The sequence below is a fragment of the Tursiops truncatus genome, chromosome 1 (assembly GCF_011762595.2).
Source record: "Tursiops truncatus isolate mTurTru1 chromosome 1, mTurTru1.mat.Y, whole genome shotgun sequence".
NCBI classification, from domain to species: domain Eukaryota; kingdom Metazoa; phylum Chordata; class Mammalia; order Artiodactyla; family Delphinidae; genus Tursiops; species Tursiops truncatus.
Genome location: NC_047034.1, coordinates 78,070,201 through 78,084,951, shown reverse-complemented (window position 1 = coordinate 78,084,951; position 14,751 = coordinate 78,070,201). Strand labels below are relative to the sequence as shown.

Sequence of the window (14,751 nt, the reverse complement as noted above, 5' to 3'; positions counted from 1 at the left end):
CGGGATGAGCTCAGACTGCCCTGACCCTGTGCTGGTTCTTTTCACAGCTGGTCAACCAGCCCCAGGCCCGTAACTCTGGACCTCAGTCAGAATTTAGCCTCCCAGGATCCACCAAGCACCTGCGCTCCCAGTTGGCACAGTGCAGACAACGCTATCAAGATCTCCAGGAGAAGCTGCTGATATCAGAAGCCACTGTCTTTGCCCAGGCCAACCAGCTGGAGAAATACAGAGTCATGTTTAGTAAGTCTTAAGTTCACGTCACCAAAGTGTCTGTCTTCTCCCTGAGAAGCCACATGCTTTGCAGACTTCACTTTTCTTCCCCAAATTTAATCCTGACCACAACCCTAGGATTGTGGAAGTGGATACTTCAATTTGCAGATGGCAGAGAAGAGTAAATGAATAAATCAAGTTTGCAGTGACAGTATAGGGAGGAAATGGACTAACACCTAGATTTGCTGATTTCTGGTACAGTCAACAAACTGCCTTACCTCTCTCAATGTATGCTAACTGCTTCTCTTCTGCTCCTCTTTGCACCACATCAGATTCTTAAAAAATATACCATCATTGTTGGTCTAGAATCAACGCTTTCTAATAGAACTTCTGCGGTGACAGAAATGTTCTATACCTATGTCATATGTGGTCATGGAGAACATGAAATGTAGCTAATTCAACTTGGGAATTTTAAGCTTAATTTTAATCAGTTTAACCTAAAATAGTCCCACGTGGCTAGTAGCTACCTTACGGAACAGTACAGATCTAGATGTCTTTGAAACTCTGAATTAGTTCAGCTCCGTTCAAACATTTACTGAGCCCCTGTGAACAAAGCATTTACTCGTTTCCCTGGGACTTCTAGAGATGACTTAAAAATGTCTGGTCCCAGCGAAGCCCCGTTATCTGTAGATGGGATCATCAATGGCAAACAGGCTCATCGTGGCAGAGGGAAGTCCTGCTGTCTGGAGCAGGTGGTCTCTTCTCCCACCTAAGTCCAAAGAAGCATCTATTCCACTGTGAACCTAACCTCCCTGCACCCTAAGGGCCAGAGTATGTGCCACTGAGGGTGAGGGTGTATGTGGGTAATTCAGATACTCTGTAACACCCCCTGTCTCTTCCTAAGCAGGTGAATCCTTAGTGAAGCAGGACAGCAAGCAGGTGCAGGTGGACCTCCAGGACCTGGGCTATGAGACTTGTGGCCGAAGCGAGAATGAGGCTGAGCGGGAGGAGAGCACCAGTCCCGGTAAGAGCACAAGTATGGGGTTCACCTTCCCTCCCTAGAGGCAGCCTTCACATTTGGGTGCCGTTGGCAAGTCCCACATGCAACGAGGAGTAGGGATGAGGGGGCATGGTAGACTGAAGAGGACACAAGACCAGAGAGGGACAGGAAGTTTGGAGGAGAACTCTTGCCCAGAATGAGGCTGTGTGAGTTTGAATTTCTACAATTAGTTTTCAGCATACTGCTGTTAATTTAAAAAATGTTCTATCCAACTGTTTATTATAGAAAAAATACTAAGGTCTATTTATTAATGAGAAGACCAGATGAGCTTTGGGGGAATAGGCAAACCATAAGTTTAAAAATATATATTCTTCTATTATAAAAGTACTGTGGGGCTTCCCTGGTGGCGCAGTGGTTGAGAGTCCGCCTGCCGATGCAGGGGACACGGGTTCGTGCCCCGGTCCGGGAAGATCCCACATGCCGCGGAGCAGCTGGGCCCGTGAGCCATGGCCGCTGAGCTTGCGCGTCTGGAGCCTGTGCTCCTCAACGGGAGAGGCCACAACAGTGAGAGGCCCGCGTACCGCAAAAAAAAAAAAAAAAAAAGTACTGTGACTATAGGGACATCCACCAAATTGAAATCAAGGAGGAAAACACTTGAGTAAAATACAAGGTGACCACACCTGACTTGCTGGGCTCTTGGGAGGGTAAGAAATACTGCATTTGAATGTTAGTACAGTGCCAGCGCTGAATAAAGTACTGCTTCAACTTTTGCTCTAGTAATTATTGTCCTCAAGACCTTGAAGGGAGTGGCCTCAGCAGCACGTCCAGCTTTACTCAGGAAGATGTCTTTGTCTTTTCTCAGAGTGTGAGGAGCATGACAGCCTCAGGGAAACTGTCCTAATGGAGGGGCTATGCTCTGAGCAGGGACATCTGAGCTCCACACTGGCCAGCCCCCCTGGAAAGACGCCCTTGGAGAGCCAGCTAGGGAAGCAGGAGGAGTTCCAGGCATATGGAAAGTCAGAAGACATCTCTGTCCTATGTAAGGACATCAAAGATCTGAAGGCCCAGCTGCAGAACGCCAACAAGGTCATTCAAAACCTCAAGAGCCGGGTCCGGTCCCTCTCAGTTACAAGCGATTATTCATCTAGTCTGGAGAGACCCCAAAAGCTGAAAGCTGTTGGTACCCTCGAGGGATCTTCACCTCATAGTGTCACTGATGAGGACGAGGGGTGGCTGTCTGATGGCACTGGGGCTTTCTACCCCCCAGGGCTTCAGGCTAAAAAGGATCTGGAGAGTCTGATCCAGAGGGTGTCCCAGCTGGAAGCCCAGCTCCCAAAAACTGGAACAGAAGGGAAGCTGGCCGAGGAGCTGAGATCAGCCTCGTGGCCTGGGTAAGGAGGGTACTCTTTGGACCATTACTTGATTGATGATGTCTAAGTTTATGTTTGAAGGAGGGTAGCCCGGGCAGGTAGAAGAGAGAACCCATCAGGGCAATCAGAGGAGCACCTATTTAAACGGTAGCCCTAGGTCTGAAGAAAAGACACGTGACCCCTGCTGGGAGATACCAGGTCCCTGGGATTTCCTCCTTAGGAATGTATTCTTAAAGTGACAGGATATATGATATAAGTGGTAAGACTGGAGTCAGACTTCCTGGGTTCGAATCCTAGCTCTGGGACTTACAGGCTATGCAACCTACTCAGTCTTTCTGAGCCTATTTCTTTACCTATTAAATGAGGATAATAAGAAAACCTATCTCAAAGGGTGGTTATTAGGTTTAAATGAATTAATACAAGTGCTTATAATGATGCCTAGCATATATTAAAGCTCTCAACAGTATTTGCCATAATTATTATTGTTATTGATACTTTGTGGTTGAAAAACACCAGGGTAGATAGTCCTCTCAGTATCTGGGTCATCTATGCTGAGTAACAAACCACCCCAAAGCTCAGGGGATTGAAGCAATAATTTATGTGGATTGGCTGGGCTGAGCAGTGTAGCTCTCACTTGGGGTCTCTCATGCGGCTGCCATCAGATGGAGGTTGGGGCTGGAGTCACTGAAATGTCTGCCTGGACACAGCTTCTTCATTCATGTGTCTGGTGACGTGGTGCTCCTTGGCTTCTCTCTTTCTCCATGTGGCTCCTTGTCTTCCGGGGCCTCTCCTCCTGGCCTGGGCCTCTCATAGTACGGTGGTCTCAGGGTAGTTTCACTTCAGCATGGCAGCTGGCTTCCAAGTGGAAGTTGCCAGGCCAGTTAAGAGCGACTCCTGGACTCGGTGCAGTGTTACCTCCACTATGTTACCTTGGTCCTGGTGGTCACAGAACCCACCCAGAGTTAAGGAGGTGGAGAATAACTTCTGCCCAATGATGAAAGAGGGGCACAGCCACATTATAGAGGAGCACATGGAACGGGAGCTTGAGTAATGGCCAACTTTGCAAAATACAGTCTGCCATAATAGAGATGGTCTTTGAAGTAGAAGACATGAAAGGACCTATCTGGATTTTTAGTATTTATTGAGCATCTACCCAATAACTATATTTAGTATTTATTGAGTATCAACTGTAAGTCTACACTATATTGGTGCTGTAAGGGATGTAAACTATGGCACTGTATTTACCCCCACAGAACTTATTTTTCATTTTTGGACACATGACTAACACATATAAAACAGTGGAAGAATGGTGGCATACCATGTTGTTTGATGCAAGTTTGTCAGAACAGAATTTACTTTTAAATACATCCTTTGGTTTTTGTGCCAGAATTCAGCTTAAACGGAGGAACTCTTAGAGATGTTCTCACAGAAATGACTACAGAAGCCCCCATAACTTAATTTTCACTCTTTTCCATTCTTACCCTTTCCTCTTCTTTCCTACATTAGGAAATATGATTCCCTGATTCAGGACCAGGCCCGAGAGCTATCCTACCTACGCCAGAAAATACGAGAAGGGAGGGGTATCTGTTATCTTCTCACCCAGCATGCGAAAGATACAGTAAAGTCTTTCGAGGACCTCCTAAGGAGCAATGACATTGACTACTACTTGGGGCAGAGCTTCCGGGAGCAACTCGCTCAGGGAAGCCAGCTGACAGAGAGGCTCACCAGCAAACTCAGCACCAGTAAGTTGGCCACAGGGCTTTTGGACACTCTCAGTCCCTCCCAGAGCCCAGCCCCAGGTGACCGCCACACCTCCACCACAGCCTTTTAACCCAGGTTCTGCTTCATTTAACCCAGGGGTCATTACAGAATCAGGACTGGCCAGTGGGAAGCACCGAGGAGGAACCACAGGGTCAGAGAGGCCATGATTACAGCATCATTTATGCAATGTGACCTTTAGAGAAGGAGGCTGAGTCCATCTAGTGCTAAGGGGGAGAAAGGGAGAAGAGATCAGAGGACTTCACTGTAGTTAAAGGAGCCCTGAACCGAGACTTGCAATACGCAAGCTCTAGCCTGGATGCTGCCACTAAGTTTCTTTGGGCAAATGACTTAACCTTTTGGTATCTCTGTTTCTTCATCTATTGCCTGGTATTGCACATGAATGTAATTCAAATACAGATGAAGCACTATGCCCTTTTGAACATGGTTTGGGCACTGAATGTCATAGTACAAGGGCTAGGAATATTGGTAATTATTGAAGCCCTTGACTTAGAATTTCCTGAGAGCACCCGAGGGAGAACAGCAGGATCAGTCTTGGGGGCCAACCATCCCACATCCTAGCGGCAGGTGCAGAGGTGGGACAGGGCTGTTTATCATCTCCTCAAAGCAAGAGTAGGTTCTACATGAAAGCTGTGATGGGTCACAGAGCTGGTCCGTCTGGGAGTCAGTCTGTGGCAGGCTTGGAGGCTGGAATGTTCCAGAGGGAAGTTAGCCAAGTGCCTTTTAAACTTTGTTTGCGTTGATTTAGGGTAGAGGAAGTCATGATGGTGATTACCAGGTCAGGGAAGGTCTGCCTGGTGAGCTCAGGAGCACCTGCAGGTCTGTTCTCTAAAGATACAATCTGAGATCTCCCAGAGCAATTCTCCCACATATCCTGGACATACATAGAGTAGTCACTATTCTGGACCCAAATCAGCTCCTGCATTTATAATGTGTGAAGTGAGACCTGTTTAATTTCTTACTGTTTCTTTCTGAATTTGGTTTGCAGAGGATCATAAAAGTGAGAAAGATCAAGCTGGACTTGAGCCGCTGGCCCTGAGGTAATTCAAATAGGATCTGGTAAAGGAATCAGGAACAAGGCCTAAGGGGTCAAGGGTGGCTGCAGTTTCACAAATCAGGGGGAAAAAAGGAAAACGCTGATTGTAATGAATTCATTTATTCATGGAACACATTACTGTTCTTTTTAGCCTTACTCTCTTTTGATATAGTTCTATTGATTTCTGTTTGTATAGTTATTCAAATTAGTAACCTAGATTTATTATTATATTATTAGCTAAGTAACCTAGAGTCAGTCTGACTTAAAAGTAAACTAACCAGGTTTTAAGGGTCCCTGGCACCCCAAGGATCTCCTCTGCTTCCCCACTGTGTGTTTAAAGACCAAGGTGTGCTTTTTGCCAAGTTGGCTTACCCCAAGTTGAGTTGGCAGCGAGTTTAATGGCCACACAATTTCCTTGGGAAAAAAAGAATTGTATTACAGTTCCTAATTTTAAAAAAAAAGTGCTTGACGTTGCAGATCCCGGGAGGCTACAGCGTCTTAGGAGCCAGTTTTCACTGAGTCACTGAATGTTATCTCATTACGTGCAATAAAATACAGGCTCAGAGTCCTTTGTAGTCACTAGTTCACGCCCCTTTGTGTCGTGAGTGTGCTTTAGACCACTCAGTGCTTCTCAAAATATCTGCAGTGAAGGACAAAGTATTTTTTTGTTTGTTTTCCTTTCTAATCCATCACAGACACACACATTGTCTCTGTCTCAGTCAACCAGATGATTCTACTTATCATACTCCTAGATGTTGTGGGAATGCCACCCTGCTATGTTTCTCAAGGCTTACCTTGCATTTCTGTACTCACTGGAGACTGGGAACCAACAGTTCTCGGACTCCAGCTGTACTGGGGACCATACGTTAAGCAGCAGTGCCTTGGAGCACTAGCTGAGCCTCTGCTAGTCCTCAGTGTGTTGTGTGGCCAGTGCACTGGGTAGCTCTTGCTCTCCTTCCCTCTGCACCTGACCTACTTTCCACTCCTAATCAGAGATGGGTGATTTCGTTTACCCTTTGCAGGAATGGTCCCCTTGACTTATGTGGCTTTTCCCATGTGCCCTAGTCAGGACTAGCTAGTCCAGTGACTTTGGGTTCAGCTGTTGTCCTCCTTCGCCCCACTAGGCTCAGCAGGGAGCTGCAGGAGAAGGAGAAAGTGATTGAAGTCCTGCAGGCCACGTTGGACGCGCGGTCCCTAACGCCCTCCAGCAGCCGTGCCTTGTCTGACTCCCACCGGTCTCCCAGCAGCTCTTCCTTCTCGTCTGATGAGCCGGAAGCCTGCTCTGACATGGACATAGCCAGCGAGTACACACACTATGAAGAGAAGAAGGCTTCACCCGGTCACTCAGGTAGCCTCCACTTTCTGAGTGGAACCACCTCTATCTAGGCTGAGAGGAGACCTCCACATCCAGGCCTTATAGAGGCACCTTGGTGTGTATCAGGCCAAACCGTGCCAAGCACAGGCCCCAGTGGGTCAGGATCTTTGCTATGCTCCTGACTCTGCAAGTTACCCCTGTCGCTGGGTCTCCACCAGCATACGGATACTGCTGTTGGACACGGCGAACGACAGTGGGGAGGGTGAGGTTACGGAGACTTCTCTTCCCCACTGCCTCATGAGCATACCATCTGTCTGACTGACCTCCTTTTTTAAGACGGGATATCTTATCCCTCCAGCTAGCTGCAGTTCCTGAACCCCGGAGTTTCCGTGGGTGTCCACAGATGCTGCTGGACTTGCCTGGTATTTTTGGAGGTGCCATTTTCATGGTTTCAGGCTCTGAGCCCCACTCTCACCTCTAAGGTGGCTTTCCTCACTGAAGGAGCTGTCTGCCAGTAAGGAATGAACACCGCTCCCAGCGCTTGTGCTTGACGCTCTCCCTGAAAACCAGGCTCTGCCCTGGTTAAATATAAGGCCAGATTCCAGTTCTTTGTAGAACATCAAACATGTTCTTTCATTCATGGGTTTTGTAGATTCCATCCATCATTCGAGTCTTTCTGCTGTACTGTCTTCTAAACCATCAGCAACCAGTGCATCTCAGGGGGTTAAGGCCGAACCCAGCAGCAGCCCCAGCAGCTTGCCAGCTCCCCAGAATCCCCCCAAGGAGGCCAGCCCGGCCCATCCAGGTATGCAACAGCCAGTGGGGCAGGGTCTTCATCTCCTCTTCCTCAGCTGCCTGTTTGACTTTTCTTCAGGGACAAGAAAAGCATCATTAGGAGCTTATATATCAATACATCAAATCCTAGACAAAATCAAGAGACCATCCACATTAGCGAATAGTGTCTGACTCCTCTTTGTTTTAAATATTTTAGAAAAGTAAATAATACACAATAGACTTTGATCTACATATCAATTTTGACCAATAGTTGGCTAATCATTCTAGAAGAAGCATCTTCATTTCTTTCTCTCATTTCACCCTGAGGATCAGAGGCAAAATGCTTCTCCTAGGATTACTGCAGCCAAAGAACAAAGGGAAATTTACATCCGCTGCTCCCTTATATGTGTTCCCCATTTTATCCGCAGAGGAGCCTCTACAGTAGGCAGGGCAGCTTACTTCATAGCTAAGGATGCTTCAGTATCCTTAGACAAGATTCTGTTCATATTACATTATCGTTCATGGGTTTCTGAATGGGTTGGTAGTCCTTGATGTGTATAGGGTGTGTATCTTGGACCAGTAGTTGTACATTTCATTTACCTGCCTCAGCTTAGTTACCAGGGGGTGCATTGTTCCATCACAGCTCCACACCGGCAATGGCAGAGAAAGGGCAAACCTTGTTCTCACCTCCTACCACCCAACAAGATGGGCTGGTTGGCCGCCTTCAGTGCGGTTGTGGTGAGGTCGGACTCGTGTAGAGGTGCCCCCAGAAGAACAGCACTTTCCTTCTGCCGCCCTTGTCTCTCTTGAGGACAAGTCAACCAACATCTTAAGAAAAATAATGTGTTCAACTCTTTCTGAGCCTGGGCTCAAAGTTTCTGGGCCAGAGTGGGCAGCAGCTAAACCAGGAAATCATGGGGAAAAGCTATTCACCTAAGCACTGTAGACATCTGTGTAAATGCTTTGGGATCAGAAAGAGCAGAAGGTCAGGGGTTTTAAAATCAGAATGCCTCCCTGAAGGAGGCCTGGTCTGTGTCACTTGGTAATTCAGGGGTCTTTGCTGTACTGCTCTGATACTATGTCAGTATCCTGGGGTAAGGGATGTTTTTCAGAATGTGATCATTGTCTTTCATGTGAGACATTCTCCACAGGTCTGTCTTGGTTTCTTCTCCCTCTGTGGGCCATCTGCCCGATAACTCTTTTTAGGAAGAGGAGACAGATTCAAACATGAGAACTTCCCAGGGTTCCTAAAGACCTGTCTATAGATGGACTGCCTAATGATGACCTGTGAAGATTTTTTTAGAAAGAAATTTCTAAGCCCTACTGCCAGAGTTTATGATTCAGTAGATTGCAGTAAGGATGAAAGAACCCGTATATTTTAAGAATCTTTCTTAAATTATTTGAATGTCCAGAAAGATTTGCAAGCCATTGTGTGTAGGTCAGTATGCCAAGGCTTTTATTTTTCCTTTGGTGAATGAACACATTGATTTGGGATTCTGAAGTTTGTTTCCATCAGTGTTGAATTACATGCATTAGTCATGCAAACTTCCCCACTATCCTAGTCTACTTCTGCCCTCCTCAGGATGAGTCCTGTTGCTTTCAGAAGAGGACTTCTAGGTGTAGGGAGAGTCTCGTCACAAGGGCCAGGACTAGCACATGCTGGTAGCAGCACCGCAGGGGCTCTTGAGAGCATCCAGGCACAGCCATCCTCACCTATCCGTGTCCAGATGGCTATGATGGGGCTTTCATGGCTGCCTGGGTTATGGTAGTGCCACCTTGCCTTTTGTAGCCAACTGTTTTCAAGATGAGCATAGAATGTGTATGCAAGATACATGTACAGGATACATCCCTGGCAGGGAAGGAGCAGGAGGGGGTCAGCTAGGCCAGCATCCTGGGTAACAGTGCTTCCCCTTGGCCATCTCAGTCATCACCACATTGAATGATAGACACTCCCCAAGGAGATGTTTGGTCAGGGAATAGTTTCACCTTCTCAATCTTTCACCCATTCTTTTCTCTGACTTTCTCTCTAATGGTTTATCTCCTTTCTCCCTAACTTTCTGTTTCTAGGCCTTCATTTTCAATCCATACCCACGCTGGTTAGCCTTCCCCAGGCACCACTGCCCTCAGCTCCACCCAGCTTCCTGCCTTTCAGCTCTGCTGGCCCTCCCCTCCTTGGCTGCTGTGAGACACCCATGGTCTCCTTGGTTGAGGCTCAGCAGGAGCTGCAGATGCTGCAGAAGCAGTTGGGAGAAAGTGAGCACTTCCTGCTGCATTTGTGTTCTTGCGAATGATGGACCCACACTGTGTTTCTCTGCATGGCTTTGGCTGGATAGCAGAGTTTTAAAAAATAACATAGGGGTACACGTTATCAGTGGACAATTGAGGGAGGGCTGTGCTTGCCGCTTTGGGAACTATATTTACTGTTATCTTTCTCATGTGTGTGCCTCATCAGTTAACAGGTATATATGTTCATCAGGCCCTAGACCTGGTGCTCTCCCACTGCTGACAGTGTGGGGTACCTTCCGCCAAGCGTATTGAAGCCCTGACACATTGGCAACATGTTCACTGGCAGGACATGGGAGAGAGGTTTTTTGCCTGCCAACGCAGGATGAAGTGGCCAGAAAACGATGGCCACCTTCAATGGGATCATTTCCACGGCAATTATACCCTCCTCTGTGAAATGTTTTTAGTCAAGTTCAAATTCTGACATCATCAGGTTCGGGGCTAAAAGGATAGTGGAGGAGGGATTAAGAAGGGGTGCCAGGGCTTCCCTGGTGGTGCGGTGGTTGAGAGTCCGCCTGCCGATGCAGGGGACACGGGTTTGTGCCCCGGTCCGGGAAGATCCCACATGCCGCGGAGCGGCTGGGCCCGTGAGCCATGGCCGCTGAGCCTGCACGTCCGGAGCCTGTGCTCCGCCACGGGAGAGGCCACAACAGTGAGAGGCCCGCGTACCGTAAAAAAAACAAAAAAACAAAAAAAAGAAGGGGTGCCAAACCTCTCTTCCCCTTACACGAGGTTAATTTCTGTTTCTGCACAGGCGACACAAGGACAGCTAGAAACAGAAGCACAGGCTGTGATGTCTGATTGTGAATTCTGTCAACTCCCAGATATAATTGATGTTATGTAGTCACAGAATTCATAGAATATGTGGTCATCTTTTAGAGAAAGGTTTGATGTAAATATGGGTTGGATGCCACAGCATAAAACATTTTGTTTTATTTTAAGCTATAAGCTATCACTTATAGCTTAAAATAAGAAAAGAACCTCACGTGATGAATTTGCTCTCTAGTAGTGCTTAAAAAAACTAGAAAGCAATTTGAAATTACCTTAAAACCACACTCTGTGCCTGTAAAGAAGAGCTTGGATGAGGCAGAAATTAAGGGTAGGGTCACTGTACAAAGGGTGTCCAACGACCTAAGACCACAGCTAGGAATCTGCCTATCTGAAGCCCCAAAGGTCATTCGGATTGGCTTATTTATCAGCTCTGAAAATGGATACACTGTCCACTCTGACCTCAGTTTGACTTCCAGAACGAGCTAGACTGAGTCTGTTTTTAGAAGAGTTTGTACATCTTCCTTTCTGCAGGAAGTGAAGTCTTAGAGGCTACCTTCTTATCAGCATCACACAGGTACAGCAGCCTAGGTTTGCCTACCAACGTGAACATGGTTTTACCCTGTTCCCTGCCAGAGCAGTAACTAAAACTCAGGGAAGTGAGGTTACTTGTTCAAGATCACTAGTAACTGGGAGAAATGGGCTTGAATTCAGATCCTCTGCTCCCAGTTCCATATTTCCATTATACCTTCTCTACCTAGAATGGTTTTGTTACAGTCCTGCTCAGAGCACAGAGCTGAGCTCGGCTGAACGACTCTGGAGGCCCCTTGCAACAATCTTTTCTCTCTTTAGAGATGAGGGGAAGGTGCTGTTCTCTCTGATCTAGAACTTGCTACTATAGCACACCTGGAAGCAACAACTGATGGATAACAAATTTGTTCCATGCCGAAAGGCAAAGCTGTTCTCTAGATTACCTTTCTTTTCCTTGACACCTTTTCCTTCATCTTTCCACACTGTCCATTTGTCTTTGCCCAAAGGGAAAGGTGGAGGAAGGAGAGCACTGTGCATGAAAGGGTCTGTGATGTGCGTTGAATTGGAGTCATATCCAGTCTGTGCCACTGGCCAGAGTTTGCGTGGTCCCAGCCTTGGTGAGGAAGGCTGTAGCCCTTTCTTTTGCCTTGTCAAGCACAGTCCTCACCAGCTCTCCTCCTTTGCTTTGAAACAAGCTTCCAAGTGGACAGTGGTGCATGGCGGCTTCTCAGACCACTGTGGGGCTAAAATTTCCTTGTGCAAGAGTCTGTCTGGCGTCTTTGCATGGTTTAGGGCATGTGCTCTGTATCGTGTGACCGGAAAGACTGGAACATGAGAATACTGATCACTGTTACCGATAGACTTGGCACCTCCTATGACCTTGGTGAGATAGTAAACTGACTGTCGACAATCACTGATTTCCCCCTCTGCCTGTGTGGGGCTGGGGTTGAAGGAGGTGTGAGAGAGGCAGGAAGTCACATTCTTTAAAATACTGACTACAGGGCTTCCCTGGTGGCGCAGTGGTTGAGAGTCCGCCTGCCAATGCAGGGGACGTGGGTTCGTGCCCCAGTCTGGGAAGATCCCACATCCCACATGCCGTGGAGCAGCTGGGCCCGTGAGCCATGGCCGCTGAGCCTGCGCGTCCGGAGCCTGTGCTCCGCAACGGGAGGGTCCACAACAGTGAGAGGCCCGCGTACCTCAAAAAAAAAATAATTACTGACTATAGTTTAGATACTTACGTGTTTCATCTCCCTCTTTAACTTCCTGTGATCCTAATGAATATCTAGTATTTTTCAAATTGGGGAAGGGGAGACCCATGACAATACTTCTCAAACTTTCCTGCCTCCTAGAATCAGCTGGGATGATTTTAAAACATCCAGTGCCCAAGCTGCACTGCATACCAATTAAGGTAAAACCTCTGGGGGTCCAGGCACCAGTACATGCTTCTACATTGTCTCAGATGATTCCAGTATGTGGCCAAATTTGAGAAACAGTTATAAATGAGGATCAAAGTTGGCAACTGCCAATTGCATTAATTCCTCAAAGGGGGCTGGCTTGGTTGGAGGGAACCATGACCTCACTCCTCACTCCTATTTCTTAGGTGGAGCTACCTGTTTACTCTGCTGCCCATATTGATAATCCCTGGAAGAAAGTAGTCTTCTGAATGTGAATATCCTAAACTATGGCCCTGTTCACCTCTTTCCCTCTCTCCACCAAGTTGGGCTTCTTTTTACACAGAAGCAGAGATAATGGGAAGGCCCATGATTTCATAGGCTCTATGAAAGCACGAGCCTATGAAATGAAAGGTCCTCCCTCCCCCATGGAAGAGTGTTCATGACTCTTTAGACATGAGTGATGACATATTTCAGTTCCTGGAACCATGTTGGGTAAGAATGAAATCACCTCTTGCCTTACCTAGAACCTCCCCCAGCCTCAGCAAAGAAGTTCCTCACTCTGGAGTAACTGGGGCCACCATGTCTAGCTGGATTTATACCCCCTTCCTCTTCTGACAACCCCAAAAGCTGGCAGGTTAGCTTCTGGGTACAGCAAGTACTCATAGGGACACAAATGTTCCCGTTCACAGGTGTGCTCAGTGCTACGGCCCATCACACTCTTAACCTCTGATTTTCCCAGTGAGTTCTACTTCTGGAACTTCCCTGGATTCTGTCATGAGGAATTATCACAGGAGCCAGGATTAGGGCCACTGGACTTCCCTTTTGTGTACACTAGTGACTTTCTGATACGTTATTCATCCCCTACCTCTTGGTGTCTCATGCTAGCAAATACAAGGGGTGAAAAGTTATAGCCTCTAGGATGGGAATCCTCATCTAATTGGAATTTCCCAGCAGACTGGGACCTCTGATAGCCCACGTGTCCCCTTTAGTGTCTGTTCTTAGCAATCACATGCTTCCTTGCCGATCCTTCTGTTCTGATACTGGTTCTCATGCATGTTTCATTCTGCCCAGGTGTCAGCAATGTTCATCCTGCTTCCCCAGCCACATTGCCAACCAACCATTTAGAAGCCAGCTCTTCCCACTACCTCAACCCTGCCCAGCCCCTCTCTCCTCTGAGGGGCACCATAGAACTGGGCAGAATCCTCGAGCCTGGGTACTTGGGCAGCAGAGGCCAGTGGGACATGATGAGGCCTCAGAAAGGAAGCTTATCTGGGGAACCATCTTCAGGCTCCTCCATGTACCAGCTTAACTCCAAACCCACAGGTAAAGCACAAAGCCGAGCAGGTCAATTATTTTTCTAAACCGTGTGAAACCCCTTACACTTACCAGTTACCATGGTAACTGTACATGTACAATTACAACTCCCTTACACGAACCCCTGCATGGGAGGAGGCCCATGGGGCTTGGTTAGCACCAGCTGTCCTGTGTTTGAAGCCAATTTACTCTTTAAACAAAGTCACCTGAGCTCCTGGATGCCCGTGAGAGAGACCGGTGATGTTTAGGGATCTTGCTGAGAGGCCACTGGCCAAACCCCACACCCCCCATGTGGGCCCCACTAGTGACCAGGATTCTCCATCTCCCACCTCCTCCTGTCCTGCTGGGTGACTGCAGGGACTGACCTGCTAGAGGAGCACCTTGGTGAAATCCGGAACCTGCGCCAGCGCCTGGAGGAGTCCATCTGCATTAACGACCGCCTGCGGGAGCAGCTGGAACACAGGCTCAGCTCCACTGCCCGCGGAAGCGGTAGGAGAGGCCCAGGCCTTCCTGTTTCTGGTTGTAATTAGGGAGCTGCTGAAGGTCAACCCCTAGGCATAGCCTCGCAGATTTCAAAGCACCAAGGTCTGCTTTTCTGTGTTTGCTCCTTACACCAGCAAGGCAGGGGGCAAGTACTATGCTCCCGTTGCAGCTGTATCTGAGCGCAGAGAGTAACTTTCCTCGCGGCAGATCTAACCAGGTCTGGTCCCCAGAATCCTCTGACTTCTCTTCCATCCGAATCTGCTCATATCTGCCTGCTGACTTCTGTGTCCTGGTCCTGTGATTGGCAAGTGGTAGAGCCAGGTCTGCAGGGCCTCCTCCAGCCGCTTACCGAGGTGGCCTTCCTCCCCACTCCCCCACCCCCAGGCTGCTGACACTTGGAAGCCGTCCCTTCCACACGCCCTTGTCCTGCCCACAGCTCAGCAGCAGCTATTTAGGGGAAAGGGCCTCCTGAACAGCTACAGCCAAGGCACGTG

The 14,751-nt window shown here is 48.0% G+C and overlaps 1 protein-coding gene across 35 annotated transcripts in view; it reads left to right on the top strand.

The window, feature by feature from the left end:
• PDE4DIP (phosphodiesterase 4D interacting protein) overlaps positions 1-14,751 on the top strand; it is a 223,861-nt gene that overhangs the window by 181,174 nt on the left and 27,936 nt on the right. For 15 of the 35 annotated variants that reach the window (XM_073808762.1, XM_073808858.1, XM_073808805.1 and 12 more), the window contains 10 exons: positions 48-240; positions 1,115-1,234; positions 2,073-2,601; positions 4,087-4,322; positions 5,348-5,399; positions 6,520-6,743; positions 7,363-7,515; positions 9,552-9,737; positions 13,532-13,783; positions 14,132-14,263. In XM_073808762.1, coding sequence (XP_073664863.1) covers positions 48-240; positions 1,115-1,234; positions 2,073-2,601; positions 4,087-4,322; positions 5,348-5,399; positions 6,520-6,743; positions 7,363-7,515; positions 9,552-9,737; positions 13,532-13,783; positions 14,132-14,263 — 2,077 coding nt within the window. The remainder of the gene's footprint in view (positions 1-47; positions 241-1,114; positions 1,235-2,072; positions 2,602-4,086; positions 4,323-5,347; positions 5,400-6,519; positions 6,744-7,362; positions 7,516-9,551; positions 9,738-13,531; positions 13,784-14,131; positions 14,264-14,751) is intronic. The other 20 variants (XM_073808764.1, XM_073808796.1, XM_073808922.1 and 17 more) reach the window with 5 other exon arrangements.